Source organism: Melanostigma gelatinosum (genome assembly GCF_949748355.1).
Source record: "Melanostigma gelatinosum genome assembly, chromosome: 24".
NCBI lineage: Eukaryota > Metazoa > Chordata > Actinopteri > Perciformes > Zoarcidae > Melanostigma > Melanostigma gelatinosum.
In genome coordinates, this window is record NC_136657.1 from 4418959 (window position 1) to 4439621 (window position 20663).

The 20663-nt window shown below is 45.6% G+C and overlaps 2 protein-coding genes across 2 annotated transcripts; both read right to left on the reverse strand.

Moving 5' to 3' along the window:
• Window positions 1-820: 820 nt before the first annotated feature.
• Window positions 821-11613, reverse strand: LOC306797458 (uncharacterized protein; the record flags this gene model as incomplete). The annotated part of the gene is made up of 10 exons (XM_079296824.1): window positions 821-1918; window positions 2103-7179; window positions 7304-7585; window positions 7659-7800; window positions 7909-8045; window positions 8170-8372; window positions 8557-8692; window positions 8811-8892; window positions 9713-9858; window positions 11488-11613. The coding sequence occupies 10 exons, from the start codon at window positions 11611-11613 to the stop codon at window positions 1881-1883; spliced, it is 6369 nt and encodes a 2122-aa protein (XP_079152950.1). The 3' UTR covers window positions 821-1880.
• Window positions 11614-12143: 530 nt separating this feature from the next.
• Window positions 12144-20316, reverse strand: LOC306797062 (cystathionine beta-synthase-like). The gene is made up of 15 exons (XM_079296243.1): window positions 20205-20316; window positions 17560-17797; window positions 17288-17394; window positions 16986-17120; window positions 16798-16877; window positions 16413-16617; window positions 16147-16238; window positions 15912-16037; window positions 15737-15821; window positions 15539-15644; window positions 15290-15367; window positions 15060-15194; window positions 14842-14950; window positions 13210-13294; window positions 12144-12969 (listed from the first exon to the last, which is right to left on the reverse strand). Exons 2-15 carry the CDS (start codon window positions 17787-17789, stop codon window positions 12836-12838), a joined length of 1707 nt encoding a protein of 568 aa, XP_079152369.1. The 5' UTR covers window positions 17790-17797; window positions 20205-20316; the 3' UTR covers window positions 12144-12835.
• Window positions 20317-20663: the final 347 nt, after the last annotated feature.

Sequence of the window (20663 nt, forward strand, 5' to 3'; positions counted from 1 at the left end):
CAATTGTGTATTTTATTGCCTATGAATTAAACTTTTCATTTGTAAGAGAAACAATGTGCTAATTTGACAAGTCATATGTTGTTGCTCTCTGTTTTAATACATACAACACATTCTGCCACTCCTTTAAAGAATTGCATTGCTCATGTTTCCAAATGACGATCTAGTGAAAAGTTGCACACCTGTGGGGAGGAACTTGACTCTTCCCGTGGCCTCCGGTTTCTTCTTCTCCCGGCCTCCGGTTTCTTCTTCTCCCGCCTCTTTGTGGGTCTCTCTTTCTTCCTCTGCGTCTACCACAATAAACATCGACTCAAATGGAAACAAAGAGATCGCCTTTCTGTCTGGCCCGTCTCGTGACGTCTCGTCTGCGCCATTAATCATGCACAATGGCCGCACAATGGCCGAGGGTTTTTCCAGTCATGCGCAAGTTTGGCTGCTCTGCTTACTTACAATCATGCAACACAGAAAACAACCATTAAAACGTCCTTGCTAGTTCATTTAAATTCAAATATGTCACGAGCATGGTTAAACACATGGTGGAGAACGCACCCGTGGCAGTTTGGTTCCTCTTGTTTTAGCTTTTAAGTAGTTTCACGTTGGCATCGGTGAGACGGACACGAGGTGAGGATTTGTCTCGTCTTATCTGTTCCGGAGCAATTTGACGGTTCCTTTCGGAATAAATTGCTCATTCCTGGGATGAAAGCGCGCACTTCTCCGCTGTGTCGGATATCATTCTGGAAGTCCAACAGATAAGATTCCGTTTGAAATAAGTTTTATTTTTACTTCAAGAACAAAATATAAACCCCAGCTCCAACACCCGCCTTATACAATACGCGATTGAAACTCTTCAAATACTTACAAAAGATAAATAAATATAACCTGGGGCCTCCCGGTAACGCTTTTAAACAGTTGTTTATTACTTTCTCTTTGAAGGGAAGAGAAATCACAATGTTTCTAAGGTCTTGGACAGTTCAGTCAACATGTTTCAGTGAGAAAATAGAATACGAGCCAGAATGTCAGCGAATAATAAACTGAATATGATCATAGTGTAGTTGGTGGTAGTTATTGCTAAAGGAAATAGAGCCCGGTGGATGTGACTGGAAGAGAAGCCAAGTCCCTCCAGTGGAGAGCAAATCATAACATCTTGTGCTTTGAAAAAAAATGAAATGTTAACAGAGAGATTGGTGCACAGCGCCCCCTACTGGTTACTCAAGGAGAGGACAAGCACAGACCCAATAAAGCCCATAGGGATATAAGAAATACAATTAGTATTTAAACAAGAATTACACAGAACATTTCCTGAAAGAAGACACAGCAACTTTTCAAAAAATGTAGAAAATTATATGCAACCATAAGATGTTAAAATAGCAGGACTTTCAGATGCTTCAATCGTCGTACAATCTCCATCACGTCAAGTTGAAGCAGACAGGAATCGAGAGTGCAAAAAGCAAACAATGGCGTTATATGGCTTACTGATGTGAAAAATATGTCTCCTAGTGACAGCAGGAGCAGCGTTGTCGTCTTGCGTCAGTGTTTTTTGTTTTCACAGCTTTCAAGAGTCCCGACTTCGAGCCACACTTCTTAATCTCCATACCAGGTGAAGCAGCTGGAAACAGCGCGGCCGTTCCAGAGCAGGCACTTCAGTACTCGCTGTTCTGCCGACGGTCCGACTGGGATTCAGTTTCTCCGTTGCGTGATTGGCTGTTTCACGTGTCCGTTACAGGCACACGCTGCAGTGAAAGTCGGGTGAGCCCTTTTTCAGTTCTGAAGCCTCCAGACGAACGCGTCGTTGCCCACAGAGATGAACAAGTCGTCCAGAGAGCTCTGATCCGCCCGGTGCCTCCATGCAGCTCCACGGCTCAGTCTGTTCTGCATCCAAAACGTCAGTTCACTTTGACTTTATTCGGCATGAAACAGTTACCTGAAACAGGAAAAAGAGAGAACAATGACACAACTACCCAATAACACGGTTTAACAAATGTACCTTCTGTGCTTGCATTTATTAATATACAATATCTAAGTTTTGGTATATTTTTTCCATAGATAATCACAATCAGGTTTGTCTTTGTCATTCTTCAGATTTCAACTTCCCAACGCAGACTCACCCTCGTCGTCAGAGTCGAATCCGAAGAGGTTGGAGCACTTCTGCAGCTGGAGATGACTCTGCAGATCCTCGGCGCTGTTGAAGGTTGCGAAACAGTTGGCGCAGCGTTGCCTCTGCGGAGTCTTTGTGACGCAGGCCTGCTGAGGAGGGGGGCTCGTCTGAGACGAGTAGCAGGAGGACAGCTCCTTCCTTCGTTTCGGCATGGTGATGTACTTCTCGTCCAGGTACGCTGTAGGCGGCGGCCGCTTGTACGGCCTGCTGCTGTACCCCGCAAGCGCGTCCTTTAGCGCGGCCGATTTAGCATCTTCCCTGGCGGCCTGTCCGTTCGGTATGACAGAGTGACCGGCGTTGCTGATCGTAGGTTGCGGCGTTTTTCCCTCTTCCCCGACAGAGAGTAACTCTGCTTTCACCTCAGCGAGCGATTGGACGTCAGTTTGTGACTTTTCCAGCTTCTCAGGCGGCGATCGAACAATCTGAACTTTGCGTGTTTTCCTCACAATGTCTGTGTGGCCGTCTTTAGGAACATTCCTGCGCCTCTTACTTGCTTCGTTGGGGTCGGAGTTTTTGGCGATGTGGGATTTCTTGGATTTTTCCTTTTTTGTTACCTTCTGTGCGTTCTCTCCAGCGGGGGGAGAAGTCGTGTCCTTTAAGCCGCTGGCTGTGGCAGCAGGGACGGAGGAAAGAGTTGCATCTGTTGCATTAGGAGAGCTCTCTACTGCGGCTCCAGCCTCAACCCGTTGATGCCCAGATTTGGACGTGGCTTTCTTTTTCAAAGCAGATGTTGTGCTTGCAGCGTTCGGTCTCCTCTTCAGCGTTTTCTTGTCCTCTTTATTAATATCCTTGTGCTTCGTTTTTGTCTTGCCTGAGTCTGAAGAAGCACCGGGAGCCCCCGTTTCCTTCTTTCCTTCTGTTTTCACGAGTGACTTCTTGGATTGTTCTTGTGTTTCCTCTCCTGAGGTGGTTGGTGGTGCAGTTCTCTCGTTTAAACCGTCAGCTGGGACATCAGGCACAGTTGTCGAGTCTGTGGTTTCCGCTCTTGCCTCTGGTTCTCTGAGAGGGCATTTCTTCTTGACCGTCTTTGTGCTGGCTTCACCATCTGTTACCTTGTGCTTCTTTGACTTGCTGGAGTCTGAAGAAGCCGTTTGACTTTCTTTCGGAGCGGAGCGTTTCTTCACTTTATGTAGTTTCTTAGCCGTTAACTTGTGTGTTTTGTCTGCTGAGGTGGTGCTGGTTGATTGATTTAAACTGTTTGCTGTCTTAATAGCTGAAGGGGTGTTATGTAAAATCCCCTTTTGTTTAACGCGAGTATTCTTCATCGGTTTGTTCATTGACTTCTTAGATTTTGATTTGTTAATCGACGTTTCTGTAGTTTCGCCTCCGCCTTTGACCTGCTCTTCTTCTTTTGACTCGTTGCCAACATCCGAGCTCTCTGCTGCTTTAGGGGGGTTTGCAAGCTCAGCACTTTTTTCTGGGACAGTTTGATTGATTGGACCGGAAGTCGTATTTTCATCATGCACGGCTTCCTTCGACTTCGGAGGACGCCCTCTGCTTTTGGGACCTTTTGTGTTTCCTTTGACCTGCTTCTTCTTGAACTTGTGCCTCACTTTGACTTTCCGTTTTAACGACGACGACGAGATGACTTTGTGACTTTTGGTTGTATTTGTTACCTTCCTTAATGTTTGCCTTAACCTCAGATTAGGGCCAGCGGGCTGTGAGGAGGTGTCCTTGTTAGAAAGGTTCTTCAAGACGTGAGAATCCTTGGACTCATTTCGCTCATTCGACTCCTCTTTGGACAAAGATGCTCCGACAGTTGAGGGAAGAAGAGCTTGTTTTTCTGTAGGCGAGTTGTGTGTAGCTTCTCCTCTTAATAAACGAGCCTTCACACTCTCGGTCGTATTTACAGTAGCGGTAGCATCTTTTGGCCTATGATCCGGCTGTTTCTTTCCATCCGGCGTGTTATCCTGTTTGTCACCCGTTTCTTCTTCTGCATTCTTGTCTGGTTTGGTGGGTTTGGAAGCATAGTGCTCTCTTTCATGAAGGTTCAGCGCCCAGAGACAGATAAATAGCTGAGAACAACCAGGGACGCAGCACACTGCCTGCAGCGGACTGTGCCTCCTGGCGTGGCGTCTCATTTCTATTCCAGTTTTGAACCTGGACGTGCATCCCAGATGAAGGCAAGGATGCCGAGGAGAGAGTCTGTGCCTTTCAACGTGGTGCTGAAAATGCTCAAAACTCCACATGACCCTCATGCAACTGCTGCATTTGCCGTTTCCTACACGGAACGCCACTTCTAAAGGTTCGACCTCGCCATAGTGATCTTCCAGAGCGTGGTAAAGGAGTGCAACGCGTTTTTTCGACAGGTCTGTTAACCAGCCGCAACCCTCCACAGGACAGCAAACGTTCTCGTGCGGGTCAACACGTTTCTCCTCCACACCTTTGTCACTTTGTTTGGTGGCTGTGTTCAGGACCCGCAGGGATTCTGTCTTCTCGGAACAGCTGACCGCTCTGTCCACCTGTGCTGAGGAATCCATCTCGGTATCTTGGTTTTCCTGCAACCTGGAGTGTACAGCTGCATCAGAGGTCTCCTGCTGTGTAAGTGGCGGGTTAGCCTCCGGGGTCAAGGTGTCCCTTTTCGGTCTGTCAAGCGCTTCCTCTTTCCCAATATGCCCGTTTACCTTGTGATCAGGAGTTTTAGTATGAAGGTGCTTTGACGTGTTTTGTTTCTTTTCATCCACTGGCTTGCCGTTGGACCTCAACTGTCTGGACCCAGATGGGGTTGAATGTGGAAGGCTCGTTGATTTAAGACAGTCAGTAGATTTCCTCTGTCTCCCACTGCTGCGGCGCCCAGAAGACACGTTTGTGGTCTTAGCTTTGGCAGAGGTATCTTTGGTCTCTTGGACATCGTTACCATCCGACTCTTTAATCCTCTTCAGCTTCTCAATGTGGTCAGACAGGTGCATCATGGCCAGAAGATCATCTTTGAACATCGTCCCACAGAACATGCACTCATCCTTACGATAATGGAACATAGCATGTTCTACAACACGACTTCCCTTGAACACCTTGCTGCAGAAGGTACAACAGTAATCCAACTTGGATTCCTCCGATTCTGGGAGATCACCGTTCTCAGGCGTTTCTGGATCAAAATCCTGAGTTCCCTCCTCCTTCCCTTGCACATCAGCAACTACAGAACAGCTGGAGGTAGTTTGTAATTTGTGAGGAACTTTGGATTTACTTCCAGATGTTGGCTCCTTGGAGGTACCGTCCTCTGGAGCTGGCTGTTTGCGATTCTCCAGATCTCGAGCAAGTGCCTCAGGTGAAAGTTCAGTTACCATTTCGGTTACTAATGTCAGAGCAGATATGCCATTTATATTGTCCCGATCTGTAGAAGTAGTGCCCATTGTTCCTCCACCCGTGTCATTTTCACAAGGCACGTGTCTTTTGGGGAATTTGGGTGAAACATCTGTAACGTCCACCTCAGAGAGGCTGTTGCCGACAGCGGTGAGCACCTCTGGGCCGTCTGCTTTTGCAACAGGATCTTTGCCAGTTTCAGCCTGAGAAGAGAGTGACTTCAGTTCTTGAGATTGTGATTGCGTGGGATCAGCAGCGCCAACGCTTGAGATGTTGGCCATTATTGAGACTGGAGGGATTTTATCAAGAACTAACATCTGATTGTTGACCAGAGGTGACGTTTGCGAGACCTCAGCTGAAGTTGTGGTTTTAAAAGCGTGTTTCGCGGCTTTAGAGACCTTATCTAAACCTGGGGACGGAGTCACTTTAGTCTCTGTTGAGGCAATAGTGACTTTCATCTCAACAGCAGACTCGTCACAGAGCTCTCTTGCTGAAGCTATGGTTTGAGCTTGCAGGACCTTCTCTAACATTGGGGCTTCTGTAACTTCAGTTGCAGTTGCAGCAGACTTCTCAGAGGGCTCTCTTTCTGAAAATGTCTTTCGTGAGACTTTTTCCAGTGCTGGGGATTTTGTAACGTCTGCTGCTTCTGATGTGTGATAGGCCATTCCACCTTCAATCTCAGCAGCAGGTTTGTCACAAAGCTCTCTCTCTGGATCCTTTGGTGGACTTCCTTGCACTGAGGAGCGAGTGATTGTTGAAACGGAGCCTTGAATATTGGGCCCGACACCTTTCCCTTTCGGCCGCCGAGCGTAACAGTGCAACTGTTGTGCAAACATGGCTGCATCGCGCGCTCTCAGAATCACCTCTTTGTGGTGCACGGTCTTCACAGCTTCGGACGAGGCAGGAACCTTCACTGTCGGTCTGTAGAGAAGCACTTGAGGGAAACCTCTCGGTCTGTTGCAAGCGTCCTCATTAAACCTTCCCGACAGTTCATTGTCTGGTAGGGAGAGCTCAAGGATTACTTGAGGAAGGGTGGCTCGTTTGCGTGGGTCCAATGAAAACCCCCTCTGGTGCTTGCTGCTGTTTGCCATTAAATGAGAGTTTACTGAAGGTTTGTGTTTGAGCTCAACAGTTTCTGACCCCTTTACGGCATTGGATCCATGGTGCTTTTGATGTTTCAACCCATGCTTTTTGATCTTTGGAAGAACATTATTCTCCTCGAGATTTCCTGAGTCTTCAAGAAGCCACTTGGGTTGTCTAATCCTCCGTTTCGGTGGGTTCTTCTCCGAGAGTCGTGTCGTGCGTCGAAGTTCTCCATACCCAACAGCTACATTGTCCTGTAGTCTGTCTAGCTGCCAAAATGAACGCCTCAAAGGTTCAGGCGACGATGACCGACGGCTGCCTTTCTTCTTTCCGGTGTGGTCAACATGTAGCCGTGTTTTTCCCGGGCCCACCCTTAATGTCTTGGATGCAGCGTCAATGTCGTGACGTCTGTCCTCTTTATGGTGACGCTTTTTAGCTGCTGCCCCCTCACTTCCTTTCTGACATGCTGATGTTCTTGATCGGGAAGCAGGTTCTTTGGCGCAATAACTCCGGATCCATTTGTCCTCCATGATCTCCTCGAGGTCACCACTAACCCCCTTCTCGCTCATCAGCTTCAAACAGTTGGTCCGCAAAGCAATGAGGTTCCAAAACTCGGGGTCAAAATACAGGTCCTTCTTCAAGACCTGAGGAGAGATGGAAAAGAAAACGTTTTGGTACCACAATATGGATTCACGACCAGCAACAATGCTCGTCTTAACCGACACTTTGCCTTTTTTAATGTCACGATTTGTTGAACAGGTGCTCTACCTGCAGGGTTTCAAAGCGAACGTGATTTTTGATGGGGCTGTACTCCACGTGGTACTCCTGATCAGGATGCATGTACAGAAGGTACACCAGCTTGTAGGTCTCGACAGTGCGTTCGAGGAAGAAGATCAGAAGAGCGCACGCCCGGGCAACCTCCAGGTCATTGGGCAGCAGGCCGACGATGGTTTTGTAGATTAGGGACTTGGTGATGACGTCGCAGGGAAGGCAAGACCCCAGGGCGTTAGCACACAGCTCCACGCAGAACTGGATGCCATCTTCACCCAGCTAATGAGATACAAACAACAGATTGAATATCAATGCATCTAAACAAATCTACACGGCAGTTGAAGTCTCTCACCTCTTGCAGTATGGCTCTGATGAATGGGAAGATTGAGTTGACATTGGTCGCAGACAGCATCAGCCGATGACTCTCCTCAAGTAGAGCTTGCTTGGATGTATTCAACCGACTGTGAAGTTTACTCCATATGAAGACAAGATCACTGCAAAGGACAGAGTTAGAAATTGCTCTCAATGCTTTCTTAAATGCGGAGGACTGAGTTGGTGTTATACACCGACTTCACATTAGCATCAGATTTAAGTTCACCTACCACAAATAGTGCATGTCTCCCCTGCACAGCTGCTGGGAGAGGAAGGCTCTGCTGAGGGCTAGTAGCAACTCATCCTTTTCCTCACACTCCAAACTACAGATGATATGAATTGCATCTTTACCATTAAATTCAGCCGCCTGAAAAAAAGAGGAAAGCGTCAGTTTCAGCCACAGATAGATCGCATACATAATGGTGTGGTAGCTCTCGCAATTTTTCTGAAAGACGTGCAAGTCATCCGCATACAACAGCCACTCCACCCACCTCTTTGTGAAGGCGGTCGTGCTGTGAGGTTTTGAAAAGCCACGTGAGGTAGACCTGGAGGAAGAACAAGTGCTGTCCTGCCGTGGGATGCCGAGCACAACACCTAGCCAGGGCCATGGCCTCGTCGACCCGCTCACAGGATAAGAGGTAGCGCACCCGGAGCTCAAAGAACACCGGCAGCTCAGAGCTGACGCACCCGTCCACTGAGGTACCGTCAAGAAGTCAGAGGAGAGAGAGGTATGGTTTTAGTTTGCGTTGATACAGCAGGAAAGAAACAAGGATCAAACTATTTTTAAGCACTTTGGAGGAGCAATTCCGCTAGAAATTGAAGGGAAACCCTTTGAAATCAGTGGTACTACTACTGATGCACAACACCATGTCACCTACCGTCACTCTGAGGTAAACTGGACTCACTGAGGATTGCCTGTAAGGCTGGGCCGGCCCAAGGCCCACCACCCCGGACCAAACGCTCCACCTGAAGCAAGTGAACATTCTGATGCCTTGCGAGTGCCGAGTGACATTCCTGAAAGAGCATGCGGACAAATGGCTTCACAAAGTGCTGGTATTTCAATGAATATATTAAGAGAACCGTCACCTTGTCTTACTATAAAGTTCTGAATGGATCTGCACATCATGCTCACCTGGAATGTAACAGTGAAGTGATTCAGTGGCTCCTGGTGGAACTCCTTCTGGTCAAAGAACAGCAGCAACTCAAAAACGCTCCTGTGAGGAGATCAAAATTGTTTGGCGTGTATCTACAAATCCACATTAAAACATTTTTTTTTTTTTTAAACAGTTCCACAAAGAATTGCATTTCTGCGAGTACTCAGATTAATATTTAGTCGGCTTAGAGAGGCAGAGGAATGCACTTAATTGGAAAGCAGAGGGAAACCTTGGGGAGACGGGATGGAGGAATCATGGGCGGAGTAAGAGTCAACAGCTGGCAGCATGCCAGGGGTTTTTCCTGGCTCACAAATTGAGTTGCTCGAGCCAAGGAACACAATCAACTTCCAATTCCAAAAACGTTGCCATCAACTGTCCCCAAATATACAGGACTATTAGAGATGTTTGACAGATATATAAAAACAAAGGTTACACATACTGTAGATGTGAATATTCTTGTTGTTTTGTGTTCATAATGGATTTGAATGTTTTTTCTTTACCCTGATTATTTCCAAGCATGTTTGTTTTATAAAAACAAAAGTGTATCATAAATGTCTTATCAACATCTAATGTGTTTTTACAGGGGGGTATGTACTGTCTGATGTGTTATGTGTGCTTCTCTGAGGACTCATTGTGCAAGGCCACTTCCCCAAGAGGCAATAAAAGGTTTCATTCATTCACAATTAAACTGATGTAAAACTTGGACTGAAGACAAAACTGAACAAACCAGGAACAAGAAAACAACCGTACACAATACTTCCATTCTACTTTCTTTCTTAAGGGAGTCTCGAAGTGAGACGCTTTGGCATAAATTCAAGAAGTCATCTTGTTCAGGAACAACAGTTCAACAAATACATTTTAACAATGCTTCTGTACTTACAAGGCCAGACTACTGAGTGTGTGGAGCACATGATCACAGTTTGATGTGAAGAAGGTGGAGGCTCGAGCGAAGTAGCGGAGAGCTATCTCAAGGATCCTGAGCTGAGGCAGCGGCACCTGCCAGCGAGTGGCGTACTCCTCCACCAGCTGCACGAAGAAAAGACAAAACAAAGACAAGAATACGAGGACAATCACCAGCCTGTAACATTTAGCATGTTTAAGTCTGTGCTGATATTCGATGTTTTAACTGCAGTTGTAGGTACCTCAGCCTAGCATTTACGCCGTGTTATCAACAGCAAACAATTGGCATTGCAATGATTGGTCAAAGTTTTAAGCAAAAATGCCAAAAGATTCTGTTTTCAGCCTTTAAAATATTAAGATTTCCTGCTTTTCTCAGTTTTAGAACATTGTCAATCGAATATATTGGGGATTTGGACCATTGTTTTCAAAGCATGAAGCCCTACAACCCCTTAAACACAGTTTTGACTACAGCCTGCAACTACAATAGGACAGTTATTGCTCCTTTACATAATATTTAAGATTGATCTGTCAAATCCCTAAAACACAATATGCTGCCCTCTAATGGTGGAGATCCAAGCCATCACTCTTGAGCGCCACTGGAAACCTTTAAACAAATCAATTTAGGTTTTTGTCTAAGCTGTAAAACTACTAAATTAAACTGCAGTAAGTTATGAAGCATTGCATCTTCAGTTTATTTTATATTTAAAAAGCCGAGCTGATGAATTCACCATCATGAGTATCCAAACTATGTTTTCATACAGAGCTACATCTCAAATTTAATGTTTGAATAGCATGCCATTAGCTCAGTAGCAAAATATGAATTTGGATTTGTCAACAGGAATCTTGAGACTTGATTATTTTTCCACTATTTGTCAATTTGAAATCTATTCAGTGACAGTATGTACAAGATGTACCAACAAAGCCAGACAACTGACATTTAAATGCACTTTTCCATGAGATGCACCGACTTGATCGCAGCATTGTGACAACTGCAGAGTGTGAGGACATCTTGTGACACCAGAAATTATGTTACAATCATATGAGGTTACATCGTACAGTTGCATGGTTATTTAATTAAGACAGATTGGGCTTTATTTCAAAATAGTTGATAATAATGCACGCGACTAATTGCATGACAACCTTAAGTGAGAGATTAGCTAACATCAGCTAAATCCCAGAAACGATTACCAAACGTGTTACAGACGTGCGTAAAAGTTGTCCAGTCGACAGTTTGGTAAACACTCGGCGTACTAAGCTAAACTTGCAGGAAAATTCTGGGCTAGCTGGGTTAGCATATTTAGCTTGCTAGTTGTGCAGTGAACGATCAGTCATATTGTGACAGATTTACTGACTGGCTTCGATAACGTGTAATCTGAATCTAAGGCTAGGTTGTAACACACATATATGTTAGAGTGCGTTACCGCAATACATTTGTTTTTAAAGCCACTGCGACTCGTTAGCTAGATGCTAGAAGCCAATGCTAACGACTCGTTAGCGAGATGCTAGAAGCTAATGCTAGACTAGCTAGCTTGATGCTAAGAGCTAAAGCTGGACTCGTTAGCTAAATGCCAGAAACTAATGCTAGACTCGTTAGCTAAATGCCAGAAACTAATGCTAGACTCGTTAGCTAGAAGCTAATGCTAGGCTCGTTAGCTAGAAGCTAAATACTAGCCGTGTAGCGGCCAGTCGGCTAACATATCCTAGCTCTTATCTTCGACAACAAGCCTGTCACCAACTTCGGCTCCGGCTCCTTACCTCGCAAAAGTCAGAGCAGAACGGTTTACTATCGGCTCGTATGTCATCACTTGAGTAACTGCTCGACAAACTGTCCAACTGTTTTTCGAGCCCCTCTAACTCGTACACACTGCCCTCCTCCGCCATACTGCCCGTCTAGCCTTGCTCGTAGCAGCCACAACACACATACATCGCAGCGGTATTGACACCGCTGATTGGCTACTGCCAACGTAAAGGAACTTGCTCCTTTACTAGTCCAGCGGGCACCGGAGAGGAGCTCGTTAGGGGCGGAGTGTGAACTCCGCAATTAAAATAGACGGCCTCAAATTAAGCCCCGCCAACACGGTACTAAGAGGTGACTATTACATGCGCCACAAACCACATGGCAGACACAAACACTGCGCGTTAATGAGTTAATATTAGCGTTCACGTCCCGTCGTATAAACTTTCATAAAAAATCATAAACTTGGCCGTTAGAGCCATTCTGCTGTCAAAAAACTAAAGTGCATACATCTGAATGAATAAACACAACTATCATTACTTTTAAAAGTTATTTCAATCATATTTAACAATTATATTATCAACTATATCAATGCAATTAAATTCAGTATGTCCCTTTATATATTTGCGCAATTTATAACAGACAATAATTGTCTGAAAGCAGTCAAATAATTCCGTTAAGCTTTATTTAATCATACACATTCATTGAGTAAAAATTATGCAATACAAAACGTTTCAGACACAGTTTAGATTGAATAGTCAAGACAACATCACAGTTAAGTCACAGGTGCTGTGGAAAAAGGAAAAGGTAAGAACGCCACTTGATTTGAAATGAATCAGATTACCATCCGCATGAGTTACTGTTTTTGTGTTTGCACAGCACAAATGAAAATAAGCAGCACTGGAAAGATAATGTGCGTATGTACAGCTATCTACTATTCTTTGTAAATAAAATTAATGTGGATTTTATACTATCCTGTCATATATCTGATGTTTGATGGAAGGCCACAGCGAAACCATCTTGTAGTGTTCAGACGAATAAATCAGATACAGATGCCTAGAAAACAGAAAACTTTCTACACGTTACAAATGTCAAAAGATTTGTTTTGAGCACTACAACCAAGTAATAATGAACTGTTTCAAATAATAAGTAACCCTATAACACGTTGACATCGTGGTAAAGACACATTTTGCTGATTAGAGCTTAAGACTCCAGTTCAAATGTATTTTATTTATTATTATTATTTTTTTAAAACAGGCAACCTCAATCAAAAACCTTCACGAGATTATTTGCCATGTTTAAAAGACATCTACCAAGCTGTTTATTGCGTTTGTTGTGCAAGCGTGAGAAATGTACAAGTGGTTTGGATCAGTTCAGCTCGTCGGTGGACTCCGACATGGATCGCTCTCTCCTTTTCCCGGCCGTGACAAAGTTGAGCAGGTCAACGGCCGTCACCACCCCGAAAACCATCTGCTTCAGACACGGAGAGCCGTCCGTCATGTCTGGTGAAAGAACAGCACGGAGGAGAGCGGGATGAAGATGAGGAGAAAGACGGCAAGACGGTGCACTGCTGTTCTGCTACAGTGTGTTTTTCCACACTACCACTGGGGGGAGCCAAAGCTAAACATTTTGCTTTTAGTTTATCAGATTTTGGGGCTCAAGACAGAAGCGCGGAGAGCTCGGGGAAATGAGGGCATTTGAATGAAGGAAGTGTGTGTATATGGCTGTGAAAATGTACTTACATTGGATCTGTTCATGTACCACCAGGGCAAAGTGGTCAGTCTCCAGAATGCGGGATAACTTTCCCAAATTATCATTCAGACGGATCTAAGAAAAAATGAGGACAATAAATAAAACGAACAATAAGAAGAAGAAACATTCCTTTATTAGTCCCACAGTGGGGAAATTATTCTCTGCATTTGACCCATCCCTGTATATGTAGGGAGCAGTGGGCTGCCAATGACAGGCGCCCGGGGAGCAGTTAGGGGTACAGTGTCTTGCTCAGGGACACTTCGACACAGGACAGCCGAGGATCGAACCGGTGACCTTTCGGTTGGTGGACAACCCTCTCTACCAAGTAAGCCACGGTCGCCACAATAACTTGTGGTCAAGTAATGTAGCTACCTTGTTGCTGAACTCGTAGCTAAAACAAAAAAGTCCCACACCGTGGCAGAAACATTAATACTGCCAGCTTGTAAAGCCATTGTGAATGAGATGCTCGGCCCTGACGCGGCCAAAGAGATCGCTAAAGTGCCTCTCTCAGATAACACAATTGCCAGACGTATTGATGACATGTCTGCGGACATAGAAACTGTTGTTTTGGAAAAGATGCGCATCAGTAAGAAATTTGCCTTGCAACTTGATGAGTCGACGGATATTAGTGGACATTGTCAGCTCTTGGCCAACGTGCGTTTTGTGGATGGAGAAGCCATTAGAGAAAACTTCCTATTTTGCAAGGCACTGCCAGAAAAATCAACAGGAGATGAACTATTTCGGGTCACGTCGGAATATCTTGACAAAAGCGGGCTTACGTGGGAAAACTGCACAGGTGTCTGCACTGATGGAGCCGCAGCCATGGTCGGGCGCATCAAAGGCTTCGTAAGTAGGGTCAAAGAAAGAAACCCAGCTGTTACTGTTACGCACTGTTTTTTGCACCGTGAGGCCCTCGTTGCAAAGACCTTACCAGCAGATCTAGGTCCTGTGTTGGATGATGTTGTGCGCTTAGTGAACTTTGTGAAGACGCGACCTTTGAAATCTCGCTTACTTGCGTCTCTGTGTGAGGAAATGGGAGCGGAACATAAAGTGTTATTGCTCCACACGGAGGTCCGGTGGCTGTCGCGCGGCAAAGTGCTGGCCCGTGTGTATGAGCTCCGAGAGGAACTTAAAGTGTTTCTGACAGACGAGAGGCCCGATTTCTCAAAGCTGCTTGCAAGTGATCAGTGGTGTGCAAAGCTGGCATACCTGGCTGATATATTTCATCATCTGAATGAACTGAACACACGGATGCAAGGCCGAAATGAAAACCTGCTTACAAGCACTGACAAAGTGAACGCATTCCGTTTAAAGGTGCAGCTCTGGCAACAACATGTGCAGCGTGGCAACCTTGAGATGTTCCCACTCACCGAGAAACTGCAGGATGGCAACACTGCTGCAATGTGCGAGGTGATTGGCAAACATTTGAAAACTCTGGAGGAGAAGTTGTCATTTTATTTCTCTTCAGCCTTCACAGAATGCCTTGACTGGGTTAGGGACCCATACAGCTCATACAGGCACATACACAAAAGTGTGCCGCGGCTCAAAAAAGGTTGAAAATCACTGGTTTAGGAAACATCCCGAGCGCATCACGAACAGAGATGTTTCAGTTAGTGTCTGACCTGTTTGAACTGCTTGTAGAGCACTTTGCTGACGGGGTCTGACACCTTGATCTTCCCAGCTAGAATACAGGCCAACATGTTCCCCAACGTCAACATGCCCAGGATTACCCTGCACACACACACAAACACGGTCAAGTTAAAGCCTTTGCAGAGCACAACAATGCGCTGCAACAAAACACAAAAGGTCCAGACATGCAGCATTTCTGCATGACTCTCACCCAGCCTCGTCCACCACGGGCGCCTGGTCGAAGCTGTTCTCCTTCAGGATTTTGATGGTCCTCTGACATGTGACGGTAGGCAGCACGGTGAGCGGGGCGGACAGGTTCAAACTCTGCAGCTTCAGGTTCCACCACCTGGCGAACCGAGAGAAATGAGAGGGTCTTAAAGCGACACAGCATGGAGGAGGGTTTGCACAAGAGGAGAATACAGCCTGTAATCACACACACACCATGGTTTTTTCACCATGAGGTCCTCCTCACTCAGGAAGCCCTTCTCGATCATCCACTTGTCACTCAGGAACTTGGACCTACAGGGGAAACACATAAGGATATAAGTGCAGTCTGCTCCCCAGATGTCGGTGCTGCTTTAACCATGAATGTCAGTATAATTATTGTAAATATTGTAAATATTCCAGTAAAAGCCTGGGGGAGGATCACTATATAGACCGTGTGATGGTTTGACACGTGGGGATTCTCACATGTAGTTGCGGACGGAGTCTGGCAGGATGACCACACAGCGCTGGCCCTCCTTCAGCTCTTTGGCGACGTGCACTGCAGCTGCCATGGCCGTCCCAGAGCTGCCACCTGTGACAGAAAAAGAGCCAAAAGGTGAGCTGACCTCGATGACCTCGCCGGCTCGTCTGGCATTTGTGTCGGCGGGAACCTGAGCGACCTACCGCACAGCAGGCCCTCCTCTCTCATCAGCATGCGCGACATGTTGAAGGACTCGTCGTCGTCTGACTTGTACCAGGTGTCAACTACCTGAAGAACAAAAAGAAAAAAAGAAATATTACATTGTGACACAAGAAAAAGGGAGGAAAGAAAATAAAAAAAGAGGCTCCTGGGACTCACGGATCTGTCGAGCACGGTGGGGATGAAGTCGTACCCGATGCCCTCCACCTCGTACTGGGTCTTATCGGTCTTGTTCAGCTCCTCGGGCTCCGCCAGGATGGAGCCTGCTGGGTCAACACCAACAATCTGCAGACAGCACACAAACCACTCGTAAACGACGAGCAGCTCAACAGACAGTCAGCAATATGATGTTAGAAACCGGAGAGTATTTGACTTCTGGACAGACATAACTTACTTTGATGTTGGGGCATCTTTCTTTAAGTTTGCGGGCGATGCCTGTGATGGTGCCCCCTGTTCCTGCTCCTGCCACCAGCATGTCCAGTTTACCTTTAAGGAGGGGGAGGAGTTAAGAGAAAATTCAGGTTTATGCTGCGGATTAAAAGATACTTACACAGAGGCAACAAACTGTACATTTGTATTCTTGAGGAGACAAATACAAGATATCAACAATCTTCAAGATTTCACAATCACGACAGTGTGGTGGGTAAAAGCTGCTCGTACCGTCACACTGCTCCAGGATCTCCTCAGCTGTGGTGTCGTAGTGGGCCAGAGGATTGCTCGGGTTACGGTACTGGTCCAGGATGTGAGAGTTGGGGATCTCGTTTTTAAGGCGCCACGCGACGCCGACGTGAGACTCCGGGGAATCGAAGCGAGCGCTGGTGGGTGTGCGGACGATCTCGGTTCCAAGTGCCCTCAAGACATCCACCTGTGGAGAAAAAGAAACGGAAGAATCTGAGCAAAATTGCCATTGTGACCAAATAAGACATGAACTGGATGGTTTGTCTCGTAAGGATCATCTGCCAAAGCATGGTGTGTGAAGTAGTGAGGACTTGGTTGATCAGAACAGAATGCAAGAGTAACAGTTTCAATATGACTGAGAACTCACCTTCTCCATGCTCATCTTCTCAGGCATGACAATGATGCAGCGGTAGCCTTTTACAGCTGCAGCCAGGGCCAATCCAATACCTAAAACACACACACACATTTTACAACACCGCTCCTTTCAACTCAATAACATACCACTTGTACCTTTAAATACCCCCCCCCCCCATAGCAACACGTGCAGATAATTACCAGTGTTTCCAGAGGTGGGCTCTATAATAGTGTCTCCAGGCTTGAGGAGGCCGGCTGCCTCGGCGTCCTCCACCATCCGCAGGCTGATCCTGTCCTTGACACTCCCACCGGCATTGAAGAACTCACACTTGGCCACTACAAACCACACACAGTTTTATTCCATCAGATTAAATAATGCATTCCAACCGGCAGGGCCTTCCATTCAAAAGGTCTCACCCCACCACTTGCGCGTTTGCTTCGTGCCAATGAGTCAACGGTCACACCGACTGTCTGATGGGACAATGTGTCTGGGCTTGACTCACATAACTCGCATTTGAGTCCAAACGCTTTGGGGATCTTGTTGATGCGGACCAGGGGAGTGTCACCGATCCTGTGCAGGATGTTTGGCAGAATGGTTGGAGGGACGACTCTGGGAGGAGAACGTGCGAGAAGACCTGTTCACACTCGTTTCTGGTCTGAGGAGTTGATTTGAGGCACTCCCTGGCTTTGGAGAAGCTGAACGCCACCGGTTCAAACAAAGCAATGTAATGCACAATAACGCTGACATTTTAAGTGCACATTCAAACCACCAAACCTTGGGACTTGTGTGTGAGGGGACTCGGCTTCCGAGGCTCCCAGGCTCCACGTGCAGCGGCTGGGGAGGTCGGGCCGGATCCATTTCCTCTCAGCGGGGACGTTCTGTACGTCGACGCCGTTCAGCGGGAACGAATCCTCCCGGAGTTTGCCTTCCCCGTTGGTGTGGGTGAGCAGCTTGGCGGCGTGAGGGCAAACGGCGTTCTCTTTGGTTGAGGGGACAGACGGCATGGCTTACCCTGGACAAAGCAGAGGACATTTATGTACATTTATGTACATACGACTGGTTTCGAGGCTCATATTTCATTCTCACCACATCGATATGGCACCACATGTCAGCAGCACCCAGTGGAAAACACCGAAGCACTCCCTTCTTCCATTAACGCTGAGTCATCCCAGCACCAATAAATACAGCTTCATCATGCTTAACCAGGTGCTTTGGGCAGCTTCCCCCACACCCTTTGCTCTCCCACACACTAAGAAATGAGTCAAGTAGATTCTGCTTTCATCACCGAAATCTTTAAAAAAAAAACAACACAGAACTGAAAGTAGTTTAAAGTCCCAGAAGATTTTCTGATCAAGCTTTTGCCAATATTGCATCATTCATTTTATGTATTAAGAGCTAAAAACTCATACTGCTCATGTCAAATGTGCAGAGGTGTATTTATCTTCCTCTCATTATCTTTGTGTTTGTGAATGAAAACAGAAACTGACTCAATCGTCCGTCATTACCGGTTGTAAAAAGTTGTAAAAGTCACAAATGCGTGACTAAATGTTCAACATAATCGCAAACGGGAGTTCATTCTGAGCGCACTGAAGTGGAAAAGCGACATAAAACTGCAACTATTAGCGTAGTTTATTAATAGTTTAAATCATTTATCAAGCAAAAAAAGGCAAACAAATCCCCAGGTCCAGCTTCTAAATTGTGTGGATCTGTAGTTGATTTTCACTTTGAGCTTCATAAAAGGTTTCTTTTTACTTTTGATCTGGTATTTTACTGACCAGTTGATGAATTGACAAGATAATCTGCAGGTTAAATCGATAACAAATCAGATCTTTAAGCGCCAGCACAGTTTTCCATCGATGTTTTCGTTACTTCGTAATGCGTGCATTGGGTTTCTCTGTCCGGCAGAAAAGCGCAGCAGGTGAACCTTCACTAATACACAGTGCACACAGCGAGGCCAGATGCCCTCTTTGGTTAAATCATCACACTGAGAGCTCTCCGTGGGAGAGAAAACTGCCCTGAGACATGCTGCTTCAGGGTCAGTGACGCACGTTAAAATGCAATGTTATACTTTGACTCCTGTTTAACATAAAAAGACACTGAAACCAACACACGTGTTGTTTCCTATCTTGAGATCAGACCTCTGCAGCCACTAGACGTGTCACTGTTTGTTAAGGTGGGCCATGTACCACATGTAGGTACATGTAGGTACATGTACCACATGTAGGTACATGTAGGAAAGAGTAGGTATCTGGTGATCATACAGGGTTCAGGGAGGGGCAATGTGATCCTCCAGTGACAGCAGATGCTGCACTGAGCCCAGGCTGCATGGCAGAAAAGACTTGCAGACGGTTTAACAAGGATGAAGTTGATTCTTTTTCAAGAATCTAATCCTCAAATTCCAACCAGGCTGAAGAAATACAGTACTGAAATCACCTGATGTGAGCCTGGCAACATTCTCCCTTCACCTGCTTCTGTTGGAGCGTTTCTAATCTCATCTGGTATGTTCAGAGCTCTTACAGCACAATGAAAATGGCAGCAGTAGATTTTTAAAACAAAATGGTCAGACAACTGCTCTGCCAGCAGCAATATATCAGCTTGGTCAATGGCACAGGAAGAGCATGTCTATAGATATTCACTCAGCCATGGCAAATGGGGGGACAAAATGTCAGCAGCAGGAATGCTGGCAGTAAAAAACACGATTTAAAACAGCAGGAAACACACACCTGGAAACCCACCAGCACGTAGCCTGGAGCTCACGTGCAAGACACCAGGTAATCTTACTGTGATTAAAAGCTGTCAGATAACAACGAAGTGTGAACACTAATTAGGATGCTATCATGAAGCTGCAACGATGAGTCGATCAAAAGAAGAAATAATCATCGTCTATTTTGTTCTTATAATATAAAACTTTTTTCCGAATGTTAACTAATCCTGTCGTACAGTAATTGTGCAAAATGCCAATAATTCACTGGTTCCAGCTGATAAAATGTAAATATGTTGCTGCTCTTTTGTCGTTTTTTGCAATAACATACATTTATTTGGAATTTGAACTGCTGATCAGACACAATAAGAGTTTTCGTCACTGTTGTAAAGCAAAGGATTCATCGCTTTATCGATCAACATAAAAGGTCACATTTACAGTCTGCTGCAGCCATGTGTTATAACCGCGCGACAGCCATAACATCCGGTAGTAATGCCACAGGAAAAGTGGATGTCAGAATAAAAGGCAGCGGATTTAAAAAGCAGAAAATAAGCAAAACCAGAATATCTGACAAACGGTGCAACAAAAAATGGTTTCTGCGCAGCTCCGATGTTGCATCAGATTCTCAGACTCTGTCACCAAGCATCACAGTGATTTGATGTATCAATTACATATTTCTTTCAGCATTCATCTCACCTATTTGCTAATTCCCACTCACCTTATGATTTAATAACTCCTGTAAAATATAGAAATCACGGAGGACTCGGGTGTGCACGCGTAGCCAGTACAACAATGTGGAGCCTCCTGACAAAGACACACGTGGATCCAACGAAGGGGGAGGTGCTCAAAGTTTTACGCCCGTCTCTGATTGGCTGCAGCGAGGGCGTCTGTTTGGTCTGCTCCGCCAATCAGAGCAAAGATTTCGCAATTAGGGATTTGGGGAAACCATTTATTTACTGCGTGTACTTCTGACGCAGATGACATCTTGAGCGCTTCTCATGTGTTGGTGCCAAAATATTAACCACATATACACACGCATATAATATATATCACGTAAATGTTATTTTTAGCAAAGTTCGCGAATTTATAACAGAGTTTTGGTAAACTTTATTCAGATTACATTGATATTAGTGGATGTGAAACAATTCTTGTATAATGAGAAATAGTTATTTTTCCA